This window comes from Mustelus asterias, chromosome 8, assembly GCF_964213995.1.
Source record: "Mustelus asterias chromosome 8, sMusAst1.hap1.1, whole genome shotgun sequence".
NCBI lineage: Eukaryota > Metazoa > Chordata > Chondrichthyes > Carcharhiniformes > Triakidae > Mustelus > Mustelus asterias.
The window spans coordinates 116,792,190-116,817,443 of record NC_135808.1 but is presented as its reverse complement, the minus strand read 5'-3'; the positions used below and the strand labels follow the sequence as shown (position 1 = coordinate 116,817,443).

The following is a 25,254-nucleotide window of genomic DNA, read 5'->3' as shown; positions in this document are numbered from 1 at the left end:
CACCACCCTCTGAGTGAAAAACTTACCCCTGACATCTCCTCTGTACCTACTCCCCAGCACTTTAAACCTGTGTCCTCTTGTGACAACCATTTCAGCCCTGGGAAAAAGCCTCTGACTATCCACTCGATCGATACCTCTCAACATCTTATACACCTCTATCAGGTCACCCCTCATCCTTCGTCTCTCCAAGGAGAAAAGGTCGAGCTCACTCAACCTATCCTCATAAGGCATGCTCCCCAACCCAGGCAACATCCTTGTAAATCTCCTCTGCACCCTTTCTATGGCTTCCACATCCTTCCTGTAATGAGGCGACCAGAACTGAGCACAGTATTCCAAGTGTGGTCTGACCAAGGTCTTATATAGCTGCAACATTATCTCACGACTCCTAAACTCAATTCCTCGATTGATGGAGGCCAGTACACCATACGCTGCCTTAACCACAGCCTCAACCTGCACAGCTGCTTTGAGCGTCCTATGAACTCGGACCCCAAGATCCTTCTGATCTTCCACTCTGCCAAGAGTCCTACCATTAATATTATATTCCGCCATCCTATTTGACCTGCCAAAATGAACCACCTCACACTTATCTGGGTTGAACTCCATCTGCCACTTCTCCGCCCAGTCTTGCATCCTATCAATGTCTCGCTGCAACTTCTGACATCCCTCCACACTATCCACAACACCTCCAACCTTTGTGTCATCAGCAAACTTACCAACCCATCCCTCCACTTCCTCATCCAGGTCATTTATAAAAATCACAAAGAGTAAGGGTCCCAGAACAGATCCCTGGGGCACTCCACTGGTAACCGACCTCCATGCAGAATATGACCCATCTGTAACCACTCTTTGCCTTCTGTGGGCAAGCCAGTTCTGGATCCACAAAGCAATGTCCCCTTGGATCCCATGCCCCCTCACTTTCTCAATAAGCCTTGCATGGGGCACCTTATCAAATGCCTTGCTGAAGTCCATATATAATTCATCTACTGCTCTTCCTTCATCAATGTGTTTAGTCACATCCTCAAAAAATTCAATCAGGTTTGTAAGGCATGATCTGCCTTTGACAAAGCCATGCTGACTATTAATCATATTATACCTCTCCAAATGTTCATAAATCCTGCCTCTCAGGATCTTTTCCATCAACTTACCTCCATCAACTTACCAACCACTGAGGTTAGACTCACTGGTCTATAATTTCCAGGGCTATTTCTACTCTCTTTCTTGAATAAGGGAACAACATCCGCAATCCTCCGGAATTTCTCCCGTCTCCATTGATGATGCAAAGATCATCGCCAGAGACTCAGCAATCTCCTCCTTCGCCTCCCACAGTAGCCTGGGGTACATCCCATCCGGTCCTGGCGACTTATCTAACTTGATGCTTTTCAAAAGCTCCAACACATCCTCTTTCTTAATATCTACATGCTCAAGCTTTTCAGTCCGCTGCAAGTCTGCACTACAACCGCCAAGATCCTTTTCCATAGTGAATACTGAAGTAAAGTATTCATTAAGTACCTCTGCTATTTCTTCCGGTTCCATACAAACTTTCCCACCGTCACACTTGATAGGTCCTATTCTTTCACGTCTTATCCTCTTGCTCTTCACATACTAGTAGAATGCCTTGGGGTTTTCTTTAATCCTGCCTGCCAAGGCCTTCTCATGACCCCTTCTGGCTCTCCTAATTTCCTTCTTAAGATCCTTTCTGTTAGCCGTATACTCTTCAAGATCTCTAACATTACCTAGCTCCCTGAACCTTTTGTAAGCTTTTCTTTTCTTCTTGACTAGATTCATTACAGCCTTTGTACACCCTGGTTCCTGTAACCTACCATAACTTCCCTGTCTCATTGGAACGTTGCTATGCAGAACTCCAGACAAATATTCCCTGAAAATTTGCCACATTTCTTCCGTACATTTCCCTGAGAAACCCTCTTTCCAATTTAAGCCTCCAAGTTCCTGCCTGATAGCCTCATAATTCCCCTTACTCCAATTAAACACTTTTCTAACTTGTCTGATCCTATCTCTCTCCAATGCTATTGTAAAGGAGATAGAATTATGATCACTATCTCCAAAATGCTCTCCTACTGAAAGATCTGACACCTGCCCAGGTTCATTTCCCAATACTAAATCAAGTACAGCTTCTCCTCTTGTAGGCTTCTCTACATACTGTGTCAAGAAACCCTCCTGAACACACCTAACAAACTCCTCCCCATCTACACCCCTTACTCTAGGGAGATTCCAATCAATATTTGGGAAATTAAAATCTCCCATCACGACAATTCTGTTATTATTACACCTTTCCAGGATCTGTTTCCCTATCTGCTCCTCAACATCTCTGTTACTATTGGGCGGCCTATAGAAAACACCCAGTAAAGTTATTGACCCCTTCCTGTTCGTAACCTCCACCCACAGAGACTCTGTAGACAATCCCTCCATGGTGTCCACCTTTTCTGCAGCCGTGACACTATCTCTGATCAACAGTGCCACTGCCCCATCTCTTTTGCCTCCCTCCCTGTCCCTTCTGAAACATCTGAAACCCGGCACTTGAAGTAACCAGTCCTGTCCCTGAGTGAACCAAGTCTCTGTAATGGCCACCATATCATATTTCCAAGTAGTGATCCACGCTCTAAGCTCATCCACTTTGTTCACAACACTCCTTGCATTAAAATAGACACATCTCAAACCTTCGGTCTGAGCGCTCCCCTTCTCTATCACCTGCCTATCCTCCCTCTCACACTGTCGACAAGCTTTCTCTACTTGTGTGCTAACCTCCTCTCTCCCAGTTGCTTCCATTTGATTCCCACCCCCCAACCATTCTAGTTTAAACTCTCCCCAGTAACCTTAGCAAACCTCCCCGCCAGGATATTGGTCCCCCTGGGATTCAAGTGCAACCCGTCCTTATTGTGCAGGTCACACCTGCCCCACACCTCATTATATAAAGAAGTAATTGGTCAGGAAATGAAAAAGAAAATACTGGAATGTTAAATTTTGAAATGGTTTGCCGCAATCAGCCTTACAAAATAGTAACAGATGGATTGCTGCTTAAATTATACTTTCCAATTAATTTGCCCTAAATTCTGTTGTAACACATTAAATAGGCATCTTTGTGTGAAAGAGCAGAGTCAAAGTACAATTAATAAGTAGTGAAACCAGCCCCATGCTTATGAACCTTGCCAGTGGAATTTTTGAGTTAGTAAGAACATTTTAAAAAGGTCTGTGGGTTAATCTTTATTTATTTGAATAACGTCAGTGAATTTAAAGTACAGTGAGCTGTTGTTTTGATCAGATTATTATCTTTTTTGTACATGACCGTAGAAATATGCAGTGTTATTTCAGCTGTTAGGCTCAATAAAATTGAAAGAATCATTTTTTAATTTGTCTTTGGGATGTGACCATTGCTGGAGAGGCCAACACTTGTTGCTCATCCCTAATTGCCCCCTGGAGAAGGTGATGGGGAGCAATTCTTGAACTGGTGGTGGTACAGTCATGTGCTGTAGCACCCACCGTGCTTTTAGAGAGACAATTCCAGATTTTTGATCCAGAGACAATGAAGGAATGGTGATATATAGGCGGCACCGTGGTAAAGTGGTTAGCTCTGCTGCCTCTCAGCGCCAGGGACCTAGGTTCGGTTCCGGCCTTGGGTAACTGTCTGCATGGAGTTTGCACGTACTCTGCATGGGTTTCCTCTGGTTGCTCCGGTTTCCCCCCCCCACAGTCCAAAGATGTGCAGGTTAGGTGGATTGGCCATGTTAAATTGCCCCTTAGTGAGCAAAGATGTTTGGGGAGGGGAGAATTAGCGGGGTAAATATGTGGGGTTAGGATTTAGGACGCTCCGTTGGAGAGTTGGTGCAGACTTGATGGGCTGAACAACCTGCTTCTGCATTGTAGGGATTCTATGATATAGGGCAGGATTTTCCAGTCTCGTCTGTGGCAGGACCCGCTTCGAACGAGAACAGAAAATTTGGTGTTCCAGCCTAATACTAGGATTTTACAGTGTTGATAACAAGAATTTCAGTCCAAAATGCCAAAAAATCACAGTCCAAAGATGTGCGGGTTAGGTTGATTGGCCAGGTTAAAAAAATTGCTCCTTAGAGTCCTGGGATGCATAGGTTAGGGGGATTAGTGGGTAAAATATGTGGGGGGTAGGGCCTGGGTGGGATTGTGGTCGGTGCAGACTCGATGGGCCGAATGGCCTCCTTCTGCACTGTAGGGTTTCTATGATTTCTATGAAGAATGGAAGATTTCAGCCATTATTTCAAGTCAGGATAGTGAGTGGCTCGTAGAGGAGATAGTGGTGTTCCCATGTGTCTGCTGCCCTTGTATTTCTAGTGGGTAGAGGCTGCATGTTTGGAAGGGAATGGGGAGGAGCCTTGACATGTTGCTGCAGTGCATTTTGTAGATGGCACACATTGCTGTTAGTGTGCATGGAGGAATTGAATGTTTAAGGTGGTGGATGGGGTGCCAATTAAGTGGGTTGCTTGTTCCTGGATGGTGTTGAGGTCCTTGAAAGTTGTCATTTCTGGCCTAGTGAAAGATTTTTTTAATAGTAGATTCACAGTCGATAGCTTACATTTGTATTCTCTGGAGCATACTGAAGTGGGCGGCACAGTAGCACAGTGGTTAGCACTGCTGCTTCACAGCTCCAGGGACCTGAGTTCGATTCCCGGCTTGGATCACTGTCTGTGTGGAGTTTACACATTCTCCTCATGTCTGCGTGGGTTTCCTCCGGGTGCTCCGGTTTCCTCCCACAGTCCAAAGATGTGCGGGTTAGGTTGATTGGCTATGCTAAAATTGCCCCTTAGTGTCCTGAGATGCGTAGGTTAGAGGGATTAGCGGGTAAATATGTAGGGATATGGGGGTAGGGCCTGGGGGTGGGATTGTGGTCGGTGCAGACTCGATGGGCCAAATGGCCTCTTTCTGCACTGTACGGTTTCTATGGTTCTATGGACATACCAAACTACTTCACAACCACGGAATTAGTTTTAAAGTTAATCTTTCTGTAATTATTGTTATTAGGGCAATTGTGAGCCAGTTTGTGCACAATAAGGTTCCAAAAACAGCAATGAAATACGTTATCGCTATTTTGTTAAAGTAAGGTCGGTTGAATTCTAAATATTCATCCTTATGGAGAGAGAGAACCCAATTGTTCCTCCTATAATGCCTTAGAAATCTACCTGAACAGGTAGTTTGGTCCTTGGGCCATCTCATCCAGTTAATGCCAATAATACAGCACTCCCAGTAGCTCACTGTCGTGTCAGTCTAAATGAACTGTTCAAATTCTGAAGTAGGGCTTGAACCTTTGACCTTCTGATTCATACGTGAGCCAAGCTGATGTATTGAGAGAGAGAGAGAACAAGAATCAGCAGTGTGAAGATAATAGATAAGGGAAACATTCCTCCAACTCAACATGCAAGCCACTTGGCCCCACTCCAGCATTTATAATTGGCCCATTAAGCTGCTGCTCCAATTGCTTCTGGCTATTCAGTCTGTATTGTATAAATATTTTAAGTTTTGGTCTAGCTGATTCCTTTTCTTTGGAAAGTATATATTATTTTTCTACTTTGAGCAGACGCAGCATTCTTTACCTTTCACCACTCGCCAGCAGCATGTAATTCTCACTTTCACCTCGATCCTGCTTGAAACGTTCAAATGCACCTCAAGAATTGAACTCTGCTTGCTTCTGATCATCTCTAGCTGCTATGCTTGCTCTAAAATTTACAAAGCGGAGCCTAAGCTGAAGTGGAATGTGCAGTGCTGGCACAGATATGAATCCTGGCACTCAGCAGTTTGTTTCTTTATCTCATTCGACTTCTGATTTTTTTTTGGTGTTGCTCCCATTGTTTCTCAATTTAAGCAGAATTCTGCTGCTTTTTAACTTGCATCAGTGTATTTTTTGAAGGACTGTCACTTTCAAGTGTTTGTTTCTTTTAATTTTCCACTAAAAAAAAACTACATAACTCTCACTTGTAGTTGCATTTGCCAGTCAAGTTCGGGATTATTTTTAATATAGCACAGAAAGAGGCCATTCAGCCCTTCTCTGGGTAGCTAAACCTGCTCTTTCTTCACAACCCTTTAAAATTTTTAAATTTATTTTATGCTCCTGATAGTTGAGTATGTTTTTGTAAAAGTCCACATTCCTTTAAACCTCTTGAGACTTTCCAGTTTTTTTTTTTCGCTAAACTGTTCAAACTTCACTCGCTGACTTCTACCCACCACCAATTTCCTAGCTTTTCAATTCTTCACCTCACCTCCGCCTTACCAGGATTGCAACCTCTTTCCCATCCACTGTTAATTTTTCCAATGCCACATTTCACTTTTGGTTTCTACCTCTTAGCTCATCATATACAAAAATCTTCAGGACTGAATCTCCTGAATGCAACCTGGGAGAAAAATCATAGGTATATCAAAAATGTTTTTATAAATTTTGTTTGAGTACTTAAATGTTAGTTATATTTTTAAAAACGGAGCTGGGGAAGAAAGGCTGTTTAACTGGCTAAAGCCAGTTTGGGATGTCTTTTGGTTAAACCGCAAACACTTCTAAACGTTGTTGGCAACTGTGTCCTCAAGACAAACCTCTCAACTTTCACCTTCCATAATCTCACATTCAGCTTCGCACTTACATTTCGCTCAGCAGAGGTGGTAAAGAGGAGTGAGCTGGCATGGCAAGCTGTCAAGAAGAGTGAATAGTCGAAGCTTTGAAGAGATGGGTTATACAGTGTTTTATACAAGAAAGATTTACTGATTGGCCTAGTGTAGACAGAGTATGGAGAAATGGGTGCAACATTTTTATTTCACCAAAGTTAGACCATGGTGCAGAGAGAACATGGCACTTAGTGCTGGGCAATTTGCCACACCGTCAATGATAAAAGGAGATATCAGTGTTGTTAAAATAAATGGAAGTGCTCTCTACTCCAAGTCGTTACCAAACGTGTAATGAGAAACAAAACACAAATTGCAATGTCAAAATCAGTTTCTGTATAACCAGTTAACCTCTCGTGGCATTAAGAATCACGATCAGTTGTAGCCTTGAAGTGAAGCAGGAATAATGATTAGGAATAATAGAAACAAAGCATGCAGACAGAATTCATTCTTTATTTCCAAGGTCAGGCATTTTGTCCTTCCATTTTTAAAATTCCTTTTTTGATAAGTTCCTATGTCACACTGCAATTACACTGTCTGACCACTAATGGCACTGCAGCGTCTACACAAGGTCACATAGCTGAAAAGCCTGAGCAGGTAGACACAAATTTCTTTGACGATGTGGAGTCCTTTGCCACATTGATCACAACATTTCTATCAGCAACAGCACAGAGGCTGAATGAAATTTAATGGCACAAAAAGTAGTTGAAGAATGGGCTGCATTTGGGAATCTTGTCGGCTATATTCGGGAATGCCGAATCAATGGATGACCAGAATATGTTCGAAATAATCTCACCTGAAGCAATACTTTGAGCAATGAAGGCATCTCGGTGTCAGCGGATGACTTGCTGATTTATGATGAGAGACTGGTCCTCAGACTGAAGATTCTTCAGAGAATGAACCAGGACATCTAGGCATTACAAAGCATTGGGTAGAATGTGAAATTCTGTTTGGTGGCTAGGAGTCTCAAAATCATTAGAGGAAATGATTTTGAGCTACATAACCTGAGCAATCCATCGCCAGGAGCAAAGGGAATGACTGATGGTAACCTCATTTCCATCCAGACTGTGGAAAGGTTGAGGAATGGATCTTTTTGAGCTCAGGTGGAAGACATTCCTCAGAGTTGTGGACTATTATTCCATAAATGTTTTTATGGCTCCACCTCAGAAGCTGTCATTGAATTACCAAAAGTAAGTACTGCCACACAAGGCATTCCAGATCGAGTTGTTTCAGGTTAGCACTGCTGCCTCACAGCGCCAGGGACCCAGTTTCGATTCCCGGCTGTCTGTGAGGAGTCTGCACGTTCTCCCCGTGTCTGAGTTTTCTCCGGGTGTTCCTGTTTCCTCCCACAGTCCGAAAAATTTGCTGGTTAGGTGCATTGGTCATGCTAAATTCTTCCTCGGTGCAGCCGAATAGGCGCCGGAGTGTGGCGACTAGGGGATTTTCACGGTAACTTAATTGCATTGTTAATATAAGCCTACTTGTGTCACTAATAAATTAAACAATGGACCACAGTTTGCAAACAAATGTTTTTAGCATATGAATTTGACTGCAGGGAGGAGGATGAATAATGTGCAAATCAAACTAGAAATGATAATCAGTGCCATCGAGTGCATGATTTACCAGAACTGCAGCCAGAGGAATCAGTGTAGATTCATGACCAGAATTGTAAGAGCCAAGTTTTGGGAGAAATATCACTACTGTGATTTTGTCGTGTAGAGGCTGAAAATGGAACAATCTCAGAATCTATACAGTGATGGTTAATTTATGATTCTACCAAGTTTGAGAGAGAACATGAATCCTGTGCTTCCTTCGAGGACTGAGAACATGGTCAGGGAGATTGGTGAAACTACCACAATGCTCATCTCCATGAACCAGGAATGAAGGCAGAAACTTTGGGGGAAATGTAGGATGATGTGGATGATTTGGGTGGGGAGGGGTTGGGGTCTAAGAAAGCAGAGTTCAGCAAGGAACAATGCAAGCTTGAAATTTGGTTGTTTGGTGAAGAGGGGGAGGAGGTATTATTTTCACTTGGCTTTCTCTATCATTTTCATTCTTTAGAATTGATTCTTACCATACTACAGGGAAAGGAGCTAGCTGTTTGGTGAGAATCTGATAAGTTCTACTCTATCCCTAAGGTTTAAAACAGTACACAACTTGATGGTAAAGTTAATAAAATACATAAAAAGCACCATAAATAAATAATTTTAATTAAGTAACTGTTTAAAACGCGTTAAGGATAGCAAAACAGGTGATGTCAAGGCTGCACTGTAGCATGTGGGAGCTCCTGGATAAGACTAGTATTTCGAGCTTAAATAGAGCAATTATGTACAGCACAAAAGTGGAGCTAGCTGGAGTGAACTGGCAAATGTGCTTAAGGGATAGATCAGTGGAGGTTCAGTGGCAGACATTTAAAGGGATATTTCAGAATACATAGAACAGACACATTCAATGAGAGAGAAAAATTCCATGGGGAGGGCCTGTGGTTAACTGAAGAAGTTGGACATTATTGGCATATATTTGTGCAAAGGCAAGTGGCAGGTCCGAAGACTGGAAAGAATATAAAGAACATCAAGGAATGACAAAGATTGATAATGAGGGAAAAACTATAATATGAGAGAAAGCTAGCTAGTAATATAAAGACAGATAGTAAGAGTTTCTCCAGATATTTTAAAAAACTGAGTGTTGGTCCTATAGAAAGTGAATCTGTAGAATGGATAATGGAAAGTAGGGCTTTGGCGGATGAATTAAACGGGTATTTTGCATCCGTCTTCACCATATTGGAAACAAGTAACATCCCAGAAATGGCTACAACTCAGGAAATGGAAGCGAGGGAGGAACTAAATATAACCATCAGGGAAGTGGTATTGAGTAACCTGTCAGGTCTGTGGGCTGACAAATCCCCAGGTTTGGATAGACTTCACCCTCAGGCCTTGAAACAAGTGGATAATGAGATAGTTGATGCATTGGTTTTAATTCTCCAAAATTCCCTAGATTCGGGGAAGGTTCCATAGATTGGAAGGTAATAAATGTAACTCCTTTATTCAAAAAGGGATGGAGACAGAAAGTGGGAAACTACAGACCAGTTAGCCTAGCATTTGTCATAGAGAAAACATTAGAAGCCATTATTAAAAATGTTATAGCAGAGCGCGTGGAAAAAATCAAAGCAATTGGGCAGAATCAACACGGTTTTATGAAAGGGAAATCATGTTTAACCAATTTATTGGAGTTCTTTGGAGGAGCCACATGCTGAGGATAAAGGGGAATCGGTGGATGTACTGTATTTAGATTTCCAGAAGGCATTTGATAAGGTATTGCGAGAAGTAAAAGCTCATGGTATCGGGGGTAAGATATTGGTATGGACTGAAGATTGGTTAGTTAACGGATTACGGTTGCCATAAATGTGTTTTTTTTCTGGTTGGCAGGATGTGATGAGTGGTGTGCCACAGGGATCAGTGCTGTGGCCTCAACTTTTTATAATTTATATAAATGACTTGAATGAAAGGACTGAAGATATGGTTGCTAAATTTGCTGATGATAAAGATAGGTAGGAAATTTAATTGTGAAGAGGAGGCTACAAAGGCACATAGGTTCAGTGAATGGGCAAAGATCTGGCAAATGGACTATAATATGGGCAAATGTGAAATTTTGCATTTTGGCAGGAAGAATAAAAAAGCTTATCTAAATGGCGAGTGAATGCAAAGCTCGTCAGGTAAAGAGGGTCCTAGTGCAAAAGGCTAGTATACAAATACAGAAAGTAATTAGAAAAGCTAACAATGTTATCTATTGTGAGATGAATTGATTATAAAAGTAAGGAGGTGTGCTTCAGTTGTACAGGGCACTGGTGAGGCCACATCTGGAGTACTGTGTGTACAGTATTGGTCTCCTTATTTAAGGAAATATGTAAATGCATTAGAAGCAGTTCAGGGAAGGTTTACTCGACTAACTCCAGGAATGGGTGGGTTATTTTGAGGAAAGGTTGGAGAGGTTAGGTTTGTGTTTACAAGAATAAGAAGCGACTCGATCGAAACCTTTAAGACCCTGAGGGGTATTGACAGGGTGGATGTGGAGTACTGTATTAAATTTTACCATTACCACCAAACTTATTTTACTGCAACAACATTCATTACTGTATTGATATGGACATTTCTGCACAAATAAGGTGAAGCTAACAGTTCACTTTTATAGCTGATATTTAGGTTGTCGATCCAATTTGCTGCTCATAATTTTGCTCACGTTGAAATCAAATTTTATAGCACTCTCCAGCACATGGGACAAAACATGGCAGAAGGTTTTGCTACCATTGCTTTGCCACTTCATGGAATCAGACCTCAAAATTCTTTCCTCATTATATGAATCACTAATTGCTAAGAATTCTAGTTTTTGTGAGGTGCCCATAATGCCAGTTTCACAAATTCTGAGATTTGATTTGATTTATTATTGTCACATGTATTAATATACAGTGAAAAGTATTGTTTCTTGCACGCTATACAGACAAAACATACAGTTCATAGAGAAGGAAACAAGAGGGTGCAGAATGTAGTCTTACAGTCGTAGCTAGGGTGCAGAGAACGATCAACTTAATGCAAGGTAAGTCCATTCAAAAGTCTGACAACAGCAGGGAAGAAGCTGTTCTTGAGTCGGTTGGTATGTGACCTCAGACTTTTGTATCTTTTTAATGAAGGAGGAAGGTGGAAGAGAGAATGTCCGGGGTGCGTGGGATCCTTAATTATGCTGGCTGCTTTGCCGAGGCAGCGGAAAGTGTAGACAGAGTCAATGGATGGGAGGCTGGTTTGCGTGATGGATTGGGCTACGTTCTCGACCTTTTGTAGTTCCTTGCGGTCTTGGGCAGAGCAGGAGCCATACCAAGCTGTGATACAACCAGAAAGAATGCTTTCTATGGTGCATCTGTAAAAGTTGGTGAGAGTCGTAGCTGACATGCAAATTTCCTTAGTCTTCTGAGAAAGTAGAGGCGTTGGTGGGCTTTCTTAACTATAGTGTTGGCATGGGCGGGGGGGGGGGGGGGGGCAGGACAGGTTGTTGGTGACCTAGACACCTAAAAACTTGAAGCTCTCGACCCTTTCTACTTCATCCCTAGTGATGTAGACAGGGGCATGTAGACAGAGACCACTTATACTAAATTTTAGCCACAAAGCATTGTGGGAAATATGGCATCTTTCTCCACATTTCTTCCTTGCGCTTAGTGGGGGGAAATGAAAGCTATTTTTACCAAATGGAATGTGACCATAGAACAAATGGATGCAAAACTGTTTAAGCCAACAACTCATTCTATTTCCAACCAATTCCCTGACATTGTGCGATGAGCTTACTTTTTACTTTTAATTTTCCTAGCTCAAGTTATGACAAGTCAATTACTTTTCATTTCTACTAATGATTCTTAATTAAATTCCATACAATTCTCTTGAGCCGTTAGGACAGTTATCTCTCTCTACTGAAAGTGAGTCTTTATATGTTAAACCTGTAATCCATATGAGTCAGGTGGATGAATGAATGATTTGTCGATTCATCTGTCATTTTAGATTAGACTGGAAAGTCTTCAGCTATGCTGTATCTCTGCTACTGTAATTTTAATTTTAATTCTTTAGAACCCTGTTACAGATTTAGGAACTCATTTTTTCAGGAGTGTGTTTTTTTAGACAGCTTCATAGTCTCGTTCCTTTACGTCTGCAATCTCACCCAGCTGTCCATATCACCCCCTCCCAAAAACTATGTTCCTTTGACTGTGGCCATTGGTGCTCCTCTTCTCCCCACCACTGGCATCTGCCCCTTGTCCTGCTTAACACTCTCTAATTTCTTCCTTAAGCCCATAACCATTCCACTTTCCCATTCTGCTTTAAGATCCTCCTTTAAAAACCCACTTCTTCCACCATGATATTGGACATTCACTGTATAATGATCATTATGAACCATGCTAGTATTTTTTCCCATCCAGCCAACGGGTGCTAAGAACAGTTGTTGACCTTCAACTGCTGCTTGAACTGAGATTAACTCTGGTTGTAGTTATTGTGACGACTTTGACCTGGAAAGGAGCATTTTTGATTAGAATAGCTGTGGAATCGGTGATTGTTTAAGAATGTTTGAAAAGGACATAAATTGTAAAAGAATCAATTGCAATTTTCTTGGGTAATAAGAAATATTGGTCCACGTCGCCTGGTGACCCCTTGTCTAGGAGCTCTACCAGGAGGAGGGAACTTAGGATATGGACACCAGAGACAAAGATGCTTCAGTAGGGGGAAGAACAGAAGGCACATTTACAAGTTGCTGTGTGTAATACTGTTAAAAGGGACAGAAAGCTGAAGAACAAGCTTAGAGCTGGGATGGTGGATTGGACAATTCCACTGCTATGCTCAGTTTTTCCAGAGCAGACCAGACCATTTAGTGAAGTTTATTAAAAGAGTCAGCCAAATAAGGCTCTGGGGAAGTTGCCAGCATGACTTGTGAGTCTGCAGAAATATGTCATTCAGGTGCTAACTTGTATCCTTCCAATTGTGAAATGTTTGTGTTATTGTAGTTACATTTACTGATGTACATTCTTGATTGTATGCAATAGATACATAGAAATCCCAGCAGTTTCCACTTTAGAACTTGAGGATTCATCTCTCAATCTCATTGTTTTTATTCATCATCGTTTTATCTGATATCCAGCTGTGTATTAGTATTGTTTGGCAGGATGGAATGGAAGTTGAATTCGCTCATCATTTCTCAAAACAATGTTGTGGTTTGAGTCAAACAGAATTTTGGCATTACTGAATCTAGTATTTCAAAATTCTGAAAGAAAACTGGATATCTTGAAGACTGAGAATTGAGAACCAGGCAAAGAAACATGGGCATAAACGCAAGATGGCTGATGTGTATGAAGTGCTGCTAAGGTGGCTTAGTCACCAAAGGACTCAGAAAATCCTGGTTTTCGGAAGCTAGCGCTAATGAGCTTGTCAATGGAAAGCTTCAAAGCACCAAATCGATTCCTGTGCTGCTGGAAAATGAGACCTAACCTTATACACGCAGGTGTGTGGTGAAACAGTAGACACGAGATGAGTAGGTTGATTAAAGGATTCCCAGAGGTTTGAGTGAGGCAGCATTCAGTCCTTCAGTTTCAATGGATGATGACCTTGACATCTGCAGAAAGATGACTGATGCAGAAATTGTTTCTTCTTTGAAAGAAACAGAGCTGCAGAGGAAGTAAATAAAGATGTTCCAGAGCTGAAAATTCCCACCATTAGAGATTGTGCTGACTCATTGAGCCAAAAGATAACGAAGCACTGGAAATTCATGACACCATAATGACTCCAGATCTCCATCAGAACAAAAATCAGTGTACTTTGCAGAATAAAAGAAATTTCAGGAGATGAGTATTTTTCTTTAATTTTTAATGCTATATTGTATTTACTTATAATGTTTTGAGCAGGAAAGAATTGTTGTAATAAACTCTTGAGCATTTCAAAAAACTTATGATGTTGATACTGTATTTGCCCATGTTATAAGATGTATGAAATTTAGATGCCATAAATTGTGGCATATAAGTTGACCTTTCAAGCCTGAAAACCCTTTCAAAAATCAGGGTTATCTGCCAAGTATAAACTTTTAACCACGGGTGTGGGCGTTCGTCACTTTGAATGTGAAAAAGAAATCTTCCTCTCTGAAGCACAGTTATTTGACAGATTAGCAAATGTTATGACTTTTAGCTTGAAACCAGCTTCGTACTTCATTTGTATTGTTGGAAAACTAATTTCTCTCCATCTTTTGACATGTGCCGTCTGTTCTGTGTGGGCGTGTTTATGCCTCTTGCACATCTTCGCAACAAACTGTATTGCCTGCTTGAGTACTTGCTCCCATTTATAAGATACTAAGTTTTTTAAAAATGTATTTATGAGGTGAAAAGCTGAGGCTGATGACTAATGTGAGAAAATAAGGGTCAACCTATACGTCATATATGCAAAAACATGATTTTTTGAGCTGAATAAATGGGTTTTCCTGATACAATGAGTTGACTTAAATGTCGCGACTTATGGTAAATAATGGTTGTTATGCACCAGACTAACTTTGACTTTGTTGCTTCATAGGAATTTAAATTTGATCATAATTTAGGAGTTTTCCTGAGAGTTTACAGTCAAGGGGTTCCACTGTAATTCTCATGCTGGAGTAAAAATCTGGAACTTAGGATGTTTAGATAACAGAAAAGATACTGATGGATATTTTTCCCATAAGCATGGAATCTTCCTTGACTCCAAGCATTTATCTTATTTTTGGGCCTGTGGTACTGGTGAAAGTAAATGTGGTGTGTTTTCTGTAACTATACATCATATTGAAATAAATGTTAACCTCAATGGTTACAAGCTATCACAGACTTGGGAAATCTTGCTGATAAATGTACAGGTCTGAAATTTAAAGGAAGGATCAAAGGAAGTTACAGAACTAGACAGTGGACCAAGAATCCTGGTGCTATCAGTTGATATACTAAACAATAATAATAAAACATTTTTAAAAGTGCTGTCTTTGAGTTCATTAGGTAGACTTATGCTGTTACAACCTTCTCCTGTAGCTACAAGCTAAAATCAGTATCAAATTGGGTTCCTCCATCTCATTGCTTTTATCTACTCAGTCAGAGAATGGTGAATGAGAAAAGGACAAATACTGCTCCCCTTTTAACCACTTCCTCAGCTTTCCCTGCCGCCTTCAGTGATTTGTGCGTATATGCTTCCTGTTGTCTCCGCTCTCTCATTCCCTTTAGAATTGTGCCCTTATTTTATGTTGCTCTCCTTGTTCTTCCTATTAAAATATATCACTTTGCATTTTTCTGCATTAAGTTTCATCTGTCATGTATCCGGCTGTTCCAAGTAGCCTGTCTACGTCCTCTTGAAGTTTAACACTACCCTCCGCTCACAAATTTTGTAATTGTGCCCTGGTCTAAACATTAATGTACATCAGAAGAGCAATGGTCCTGGTAATGATTCTAGGGGCATATCTTTCCCAGAACAACAGTTTCTACTGCATCCTATCACTCAACCAACTTTGTGTCCATGCTGCAACCATCCCTTGTATTCAATGAGTGCTAACAAGCGTATTACATGGCAATCCTTCAGATGCCTTTTGGGAGTTCGTATACACTGCAATCACATTGATATCTATGTACACCACATTAACCACGTTACCTTCACCAACACACACTGTTACTTAATTAGAAAGCTCAGTCAGATTAGTTGCACACGATCTGCTTTCAAAAAATGCTCGCATTCCTTAATTGTTTGCTGTCAAAGTAATGGTGAAGTGAATGGTACTACCCTTATGAAAGGTGCAGCAACTTCAAGCGAGGAACAGATCCACCGTTAAATGTCAGTATTTGGTCATTGCAATTAGAATTCTGCCACTGGACAGTTAGATTTACCAAAATGGCACTTCACAATATGCCCCACCATTGGCATGCTTTGAATATTGGGAAGTTGCTTTGTTGTGTGAACTAAACCCTAGCTAGTGATCAGTAATGTAAATACCCTTTTAATTGTATACTTGTAAACTTGTCATTTTTTAATTAATACTCGGGTGAAGGAGTTCTGATGTAAGGCCACATACGTTAAGCCACATCTGCTTGGCCTGCTGAGTATTACCAGCATTTTCTCTTTTTATCTCAGGTTTCCAGCATCTCAGGTATTTTACTTTTTGTGCCAGTTGTCATATTTGAAGTTTGATTACATTTTATACTCTTTTGACAATTTCAATTTGTAAAATTCAATTCAAAACTTCACAACTCCTGGATTGTACTTTTATTCAAAATATAACAAAATACAAATTAGTACATCTGTTCAGTGAGTGTACAACAGTAATATCTTAAAATCAGATGATGTAAATTCTATGTATTCTAATAACAATCCCTTTTCTATCTTCCAACAGGATGCTAGTTTCACCGATGCAAGTTCATTCAGTATCTCCATGCAGACTTCGCCATCTTCCATGATAAATCAGCACACTTTGGAAGATGAACCTGACGGTAAAGATATTTTTGTCGCAGTCGATGACCCAGAAAATCACGTCACAGCAATCGAAACTTATGTCACTTACAGGATTACCACAAAGGTAAAATAGTTACTGATGAATGTGATTCCAATATTTAATTCAGAAAACTGACAACATAATTTTGGTAATATTTTGTTGTAAAACAATACTGAGGGTAAGTCATGGTGAATGATGGAAGAAACCTAGCAAAATGTAGTGATGCTCGAAAATCCAGATTGCCAGATATAGAATCAAAAATGTCCTGATGTAGCCCATCATAAGGTATTTTCAGTATATTTTATGATGGCCTAACATGCTTTTTATTTCTGACATGAAAATGTTGCCAAATCTGAATTATTCTATTATTTCTCAGTCTTTTATTTTTGTTTTGTTGGGTACTTTTTGAAGAAGGATGATCACTGGAAAGTATTGTTCGTCAGGCTTTTAGCTTTGCTTCATGGAGTTGTAAAGTAAATGTGCTTGGTAACGAAACAAGCTGCTATATTTGAGTGCTATTTACTGGTAAACTGGGCTACTTTGATGCAAAACAGATTTTAGTGGATGCTGCATGTATAAAATTTACAAATAACTAAATCTTTGCTTAAAGCTGTTAAAACTTCAAGTAACATTCAAACATATTTTTAAAAGATTGAGTTGATTTTCTGGCTGTCCACCACTCAAGCCAGCACAAATACTAAATCTAGCACACTTGTACTTTAATGAGATTGATTTAAAGTAAAATAAATCGACAACGTTTTGGTAATAAAAGATAAGATTGCAATTCAAGACCATAACAAAAGGACCTTGTAGTATAAACTTTTATTCTTAAAATCGATGCTGCTTAACGTAAACAGTTGAACTGCAAATTTATATCTGCCTATGGAACGTAATCAAACATTTTCTGTTAATAACTTTGGGTGCAATATAAAACAGTTTTGTTATTTCCCTGAATTTTGTAATTAAAAGTCTAATTTTAGTCTTAGAAGTTGGGTGACTCGATAACTTCCTTTACTTAATAATGGATGGAAATTTAGACAACGTTAGTGAGAAATTTTCAATTCGAATTTCCTCAATGTGTAGTTTTTAAGCAACTTGAATTTTAAAACTTGTGTTGAATTTTAAGTCTTAGGAGAATTTTAAGTCTTAAGAGGCACGGAATAATGACTACTCTCATTAAGGCTTTACCCAATTAAAAATCTTTATGAAAATTAAGCAGCAAATGTGCTCCTTCTTCATCTGATTTCAGCTTTTAATTCAGATCCTAAATAAACTAACATGCTTCACACACACATCAATTGTTTCCAGGTTGTAAGATTTATTTTTTTTCCCCCAGTTACAGAATATTAATTTTATCTTCAGTTTACCAGTTTAAATGCTCATACACTGTTATTGGAGAACATTTAAAATGATTAATTTAGTGATACCAGATTTTCCCTCCAGTAGGATTTGTGTCAAATAAAATGTTATTTTCTGTGATTAGTGCATGTGCAAGGCAGAACACTTTTGAAAAATACATTTTCCCAAAAAGTGCCTAATTTATGAAAAAAAGGAATGGTGTTTGGGAGTGGAGACAACTAATTTATGGCATGACTACCATCACTCTTATTTTTGATGTTTAATTAAAATGATGGCCTTTTCTAATTAAAATTCCTAGCATATTAGAGATTGCATCTACAATAACTCCCTAATGTGCAGTAAATTAGAAATTATTTTCCATCCAGGTTACCTTCAGACTACCAGTTTTTTTCAGCTCAGTGGCTGGGGCCAGACTTGCTGGGAGCAAGATGAAGTTCCAAATAAGAGTTGTGTTGCACTCAAACCGTTAACTTTATTTCTCTCTCCACGGATGCTGCCAGACCTGCAGAGTTTTTCCAGTACTTTGTTTTCACTGCTGAGAGCATCATTTTTAACATTCAGTATTTTGTCAAGAAATCAGAATTGGTGGTTCCCTTGTGTGGAAAAGAAAGCAGTATTTTTTCCTCTACAATACCGCAGGCATTGAGACTGGCTTTTCTTGAGAATAAAACAATAGAAATTTGCCAACATTATGGGGAGCTTTATTAATAGTGATAGCCGTAATTCTCATTAAAGTACTATTGGAAGTTAACAATATTTGAAAATGTCAAGAGAAAATAGAGAAAACTATGCAGGATTCTTTTCTCTGCTGGGAAAGTCACAGTGAATGGAGGTGCAACAATGAGTTTTTACTGAGATATGGTGGGACCCAAACAGGAGTTGATTGTTAGAGTAACTGAGGCTGCATGAGGACTGTGCTAAGCAGCTTAATTGCAAAATTTAGAAATTAACTGAAGTATGTTATATCACTGTTAGAGGTTTGGGAGTGAGCAGGAGCTGAATTGGGCCAGGTAACTTTTGTGAGAATAACTAATACAGATTTGATAGGCTGAATAGCCTGTTTCTGTGCTGTCGTTTTCAACAAGTCTGACTTCAGATCAAAATGCAATTGGAATATTTTTATTGACTTCTGTGGTTTCTGGGCTAGGGACGGAACCATCAACCGAGGTTCCCTTTTCCCTATCACTTGAAAGCCAAAATGTGAATGTCTGTTGAGAACAACACCAAGCTTGAATGTAATGCTGGTTTTGTTTTCTTCTTATCAGTGATGCCCACATTGATTAACAATCGCTCATCCCCATTTATCTTTGAGAAGCTTACGATGAGCCACCTCCTTGATCCATTGCGGACTGAGTAGTTTTTCCTATTTCCAGAGTGTCATTAAGTTGGAGATTCCAGGATTTTGACCCAGCTGCGAAAAAGGATCAATTTCCAAGTCAAGAGGCGTGACTCTGAACTCTGAAATGGTGGTGTTCCCATATGCTTGTTGACCTTGTCCTTTTGATGATAGAGGTTGTAAATTTAGAAGGTGAGCTGAAGAAGCTTTGAGTTGTTGCAGATGAGGCAGTAGTGAAGGGAAGCAGTCTTTTAAGGTGGTTGAATCTGGTGTCATTGAACAAATTACTTGATCTTGGATGATATTAAGCTTCTTGGGTGTTGTTGGAGCTGCATTCATCCAGGCAAATGGAGAGTATTATATCACCCTCCATGCATGTGCCTTGTGAATGGTGGACAGGCTTGGAGAATCAGTTGATGAGTAACATGCCACAGAATTCCCAGCTTCTTATCTACTGTTGTCGTCACAGTATCTACATGGGTGGTCCAGGGACATTTCTGGTTAGTGGTGATTCCAGGATGATGGTGGAAAATTCTGGAATGGTAATGCTGTTGAATGTCAAAGGGAGGTAACTAAATTTCTCTTGTTGGCGATTGTCGCTGCCTGTCCATTTTACTTGGCACTTGTTCAGTCCAACACTAAATGTTTTCCAGTCGTGCTGAATGCGAGCATGAACTGCTTCATTATCCGAGGAGTTTTGAATGGAATGACCCATGTACAATTATAAGTGAATATCCCAATATAATCGATAGAATCCCTACAGTGCAGAAGGTTGGAGGGGATCATCGCACCCATTTGGCCCATCGCATTTGCATTGATTCTCTGGCAAAGTATCTTACTCAGGCCCTCTTCCCTGCCCTATTCCACATTTACCATGGCTAATCCATCTAACATACACACCTTGGGACACAACGGGACAATTTAGCATGTCCGATCCACTGAACCTGCACAGCTTTGGACTGTGGGAGGAAACCGGAGCACCTGGAGGAAACCCACGCAAACACAGGGAGAACGTGCAAACTCCACACACAGTGATCTGAGGCCAAATTGAATCCGAGTCGCTGGAGCTGAGAGGCAGCAGTGCTAGCCACTGTGCCACCATGTCGTTATTTATGAACTTACGATGGTGGGAAGATCATTGATGAAACAGCTGAACATTGCTTGGCATAGGACACTGTCCAGAGGAACTCCTGCCATGGTGTCCTAGAGATGAGATAATTAGCCTTCAACAACCCAAAAATCTTTCTTTGTGTTAGGTATGACTCCAACCAGTGGAGGGTTTTCCCATTGATTCCATTTGACTTCAATTTTACTCGGGCTGTTTGATTCAACTTTGTCAAATGCTATCTTGCTGTCAACAGCAGTCACTCCCCCTATCTGCTGGGACTCAGCTAGAATCATCGAATCCCTACAGCACAGAATGAGGTTATTTGGCCCATCGAGTCTGCACTGACTCTCTGACAGAACATCTTACCTTGGCCCACTCTCCCCCCCCCTCCCCCCCACACACACACACACACACAAAACCAATATCCGTACCCCACGTATTTACCATGACTAATAAGACCATAAGACATAGGAGCGGAAGTAAGGCCATTCGGCCCATCGAGTCCACTCCACCATTCAATCATGGTTGATTTCAACTCCATTTACCCGCTCTCTCCCCATAGCCCTTAATTCCTCGAGAAATCAAGAATTTATCAATTTCTGTCTTGAAGACGCTGAACATCTCGGCCTCCACAGCCCTCTGTGGCAATGAATTCCACAGACCTACCACTCTCTGGCTGAAGAAATGTCTCCTCATCTCTGTTCTAAAGTGACTCCCTTTTATTCTAAGGCTGTGCCCCCGCGTCCTAATCTCCCCTGCTAATGGAAACAACTTCCCTACGTCCATCCTATTTAAGCCGTTCATTATCTTGTAAGTTTCTATTAGATCTCCCCTCAACCTCCTAAACTCCAATGAATACAATCCCACGATCCTCAGACGTTCATCGTATGTCAGGCCTACCATTCCCGGGATCATCCGTGTGAATCTCCGCTGGACCCGCTCCAGTGCCAGTATGTCCTTCCTGAGGTGTGGGGCCCAAAATTGCTCACAGTACTCCAAATGGGGCCTAACCAGTGCTTTTGGTTTTGGTGGGTAGGACATACCTGAATATTTTCTAAATTGTTGGATAAATACCAATGTTGCAGCTGTATTGGAACAGCTTGACAGGGCAGATCTAGTTACAAGACATAATCTTCAGCGCTGTAGTGGGATGTTGTTAGTGCCGTAGCGTTTGTTATATCCAGGCTGCTTTTTGATATCATGTGGATTGATCTGAATTGGCCAAAGATTAATATCTCTCTAGGTAAGGATCTCCGAAGCGGTTGAGATGGATAATCCACTCCACACCTCTGACTAAAGATGGTTGCAAATGCAAATGTCTTGTATTTTGAACACCTGTACTAAGCTCTACCATTGATGAATATTGGGATATTTATGGAGTGTCTCTTCTTACTTTAGTTATTTGATATCCACCCACATTCACAACAGGATGCAACCAGTGTGTCGTTGTATAGTAAGCAGATACTCACTATCTAGGCTTGTAAAAAAAAAGGTTAATTAATATAAGATGGTTGAGGGCATCTACCCCACATGCAGCTGTTCTAGAAGAGAGAATATTTTCAAAATGGAGAAAAGGACGATCGTTGGTCAGGGAAGACTTAAAAAAATTGGAAGAACTGAATGATTGTCTATTTGATACTTTCTTTAAAATGCTAATTTCATTACTTGATAAGTAATTTTACTTGAATTAACAGGATTAGATCGTTTTCCAGCAATTTTTATATCACTACCTGCTTTACATAGCTGAATCAGTTTCAATCCAGTTTTCTATTCACTGTTGACAATTGAAATTTAATTATTTGGTTAAGCCTTATTTATAATCTTGTGCGCTATAAATTCATTACATTCCCTGTATAGCATGATAGTCTTCAGCTAATCAGCCCAAGTAAACCTTTGAACAGTTTGTTCTGCAATATCCAAATATCCACCAGAATAAATGGATGCTCTTTGTAATGTAAAAAGCCTGTTTGTGTATTTCAAAATAATTTGTGCTGTTCTATATAATTTATACAATCTATTTTATAGACCACTCGAAGTGAGTTTGACTCTTGTGAGTATGAAGTTCGTAGACGTTATCAAGATTTCTTGTGGCTAAAGGACAAACTTGAAGAAGCACATTCTACTTTAATTGTTCCTGTAAGTTTGGGGAAATTCTCTGCCAAATTGTAGATTTGCTTATATTTACGTATTTTCAAAACACTTCTCGAAGTATTTTGTTCTTTTTGTATTAAAGTTCTTGACTGGGTGAACATAAATTCTTTCTTAAACTGAAATTATTGTACTGTCACAGTTTGTGTCAGTGGGGTAGAGAAGCATACACATGACAAATCAGATCTCTGGTTTAAAAAAATTGGGTTTTTGATCAATCAAATCCCAAAGGTCATATTTTCCAAGTATTCATAGGAGCAGGAGTAGGCCAATCCAGCCTGCTCCGCTGTTCAATACGATCATCGCAGATTTCCTGCATTATCCCCATGTCCCTTTGTCGTTGGTATTTAGAAATCTGTCAATCTCTGTTCTCAACATACTCAATGACTGAGCTTCCACATTCCAAAGATTCACAACCCTCTGAGTTTTAAAAACAGATCTCTTCGTCTTGGTCATAAGTGGCTTCTCCCTTATTTTGGAATTGTATTCTCAGTTCTAGACTCCCCAACCACGGGAACCTTGACTGCATCTACCCTTCTATTCTTTTTCGTATTTTGTAGGTTTCAATGAGATCACTACTTCTTCGAAACCATGAATAATACAGACCCAATTTCTCCAGTGTCTCTTCACAGGACTGTCCCGTTAACCAGTTAGTTTCCAGAAGGAGGAATCAAACACATCTCAGTGATCATTATAGTGTCAAATCTGATTTAATTAAATCACAAAAATACAGATTTGGCGGGGGGGTGGGGGGGGGGAATTTTACCATTTTGAGTCTAAGTGCCGGATCTGGGCGTCAAATAGATCCGCGCCTGGAATCCTCCTTGTAGCGCGCCCATATGCGTTTTGCCGGCTCCGGCCCGATCCGCGCTGTGTGCGGGGCTTAGCACTGGCGGGCCGATCGGAGCTCTGAACAGTTAAAAAAAAATCGGACAGCGCACCCGGGCGCGAAATAAAAAGCAGAAAGTGGGGGGGGGGGTGTGTGTGACCGATCATCCTCTGGTCGGGGAGGTTCCGCTGCCTGTCTGCGGCCGATCCCTCCTGGCACCATCACTGGTACACTACCAGCCACAGCCATCTCTCTCGCACCTGCAGGGAAGAGTAATCTGTGGCTGGTAGTGTACCAGTGATGGTGCCAGGAGGGATCGGCCGCAGACAGGCAGCGGAACCCCCCCCCCCCCCCCCGACCAGAGGATGATCAGTCACACCCCCTCTCCTCCACCCCCCCCCCCCCCCCCCTCCTGGGGATGATAGGTCACACCCGCTCCCCTCCCACTCCCCCCAGGGGATGATCGGTCACGCCCCCTCTCCTCCTCCTCCTCCCCCCCCGGGGATGATACATCACACTCCCCCCCCTCCCACCCCCCCACCCAGGGGATGAGACGTCGCACCCCCTCTCCTCCTCCCACCCCGACCAGAGGATGACATGGGTCAGAGAGCCGTTGCAGTCTCTGACCCCGCTCTTCAGAGGCTGCAGCGGCGACTTCAGACTTTTATTTTGCAGGTCGGTTACAGCGTGGATGCGGATCGGGCCAGAAGACGGTAAAGTGGGATTTGGCGGTAGAGTTGGACGCGCGGTTCATTAAGCCGATTTAAATGCATGCTAATGCATTTAAATCGCCGGGCCGCCTGATTCGGGCACGTGCCAGACCCGTGCCTGAATCGGGTGTCAATAAAGCCGCGATCTGCTCGGAATCAGGTGCAGATCGCGGTATAGGCCCGACGCCCAACTTTACCGCGATTTAAGTTTTGGTAAAATCAGGCCCATGATTTCTGTACGCAGATTCTGTGGAGGAGGGCGACCGTGATAGTTTGGCATGTACCCCACTGTTTATCTTTGAAAGCAAACTTTGAATTTGTTATGCATGCATTACATAATCATTTGCGAGAAAAGTCATGAAGCTGTGTGCAAACCTCCTTTCGTATGTTGCAGTTTGCCTAACATGTTTCCCAGCCACCCACAAAATTAACAGACTTGGCCTTTCCCCATATTGGACAATGATACAATTGTATTTATCCTTGCACTACATGGTTTAGCTCAAATTCATGCCAGCTTTCAGAATGCATGTACATGTTGACTTGTCTTGTGCTACTGTGCTTTCTTTGAATGTATGCTTCAGCTAGCCCAAGTTACCTGGTCCCAAGAAGATAGTAACAAAAAGATGGAGTGCAACTAAGCAGTCAAATGAGAAAAAGAAAACTCAAGTAGATGCAATATGAGATTAACAAGAAAAAGACTAATGGAAACTACAGTTTAGAAACACAAAAACAAATAAGTAAAAATGGAACGTAAGTAGAGTAACAGTGAAATAAAGTAATTGATGTACTATAAGGATAATAGAAAAAGAGATGAAAGCATAGAGTAGCATATACACAGGCAAGTCGCAGAGCAGTTTTTTTCCAATAGGCTCAAGCTTTGAACTGGCCTTGTGCCCTGGAGGACTTGAATTTGGCCACTTGAGTCACAAAATGTTCACATGGCTGATCAGCTTGATCTGTTCCACAGGTCATTAGTATCGGCCTGTCAAATCCAGCAAATTTCTATAGTCTCATGGAGATTTTTGTTGGCTCGATTTCCTAAGATCAAGCAAAACTCCATCGTACCTGTTCAACCATGCTGAGCCTAATCCTGGGGTCTGCACAGCATCCCTGAGCAGGGCTGAGAGCC

General features: G+C 41.1%; 1 protein-coding gene across 6 annotated transcripts in view; it reads left to right on the top strand.

Moving 5' to 3' along the window:
* The window catches only part of snx7 (sorting nexin 7), a 65,737-nt gene that overhangs the window by 4,098 nt on the left and 36,385 nt on the right, over positions 1–25,254 (top strand). For all 6 annotated transcript variants that reach the window (XM_078218809.1, XM_078218804.1, XM_078218807.1 and 3 more), the window contains exons 2-3: positions 16,537–16,719; positions 22,464–22,574. In XM_078218809.1, the coding sequence (XP_078074935.1) occupies positions 16,537–16,719; positions 22,464–22,574 (294 nt within the window). The remainder of the gene's footprint in view (positions 1–16,536; positions 16,720–22,463; positions 22,575–25,254) is intronic.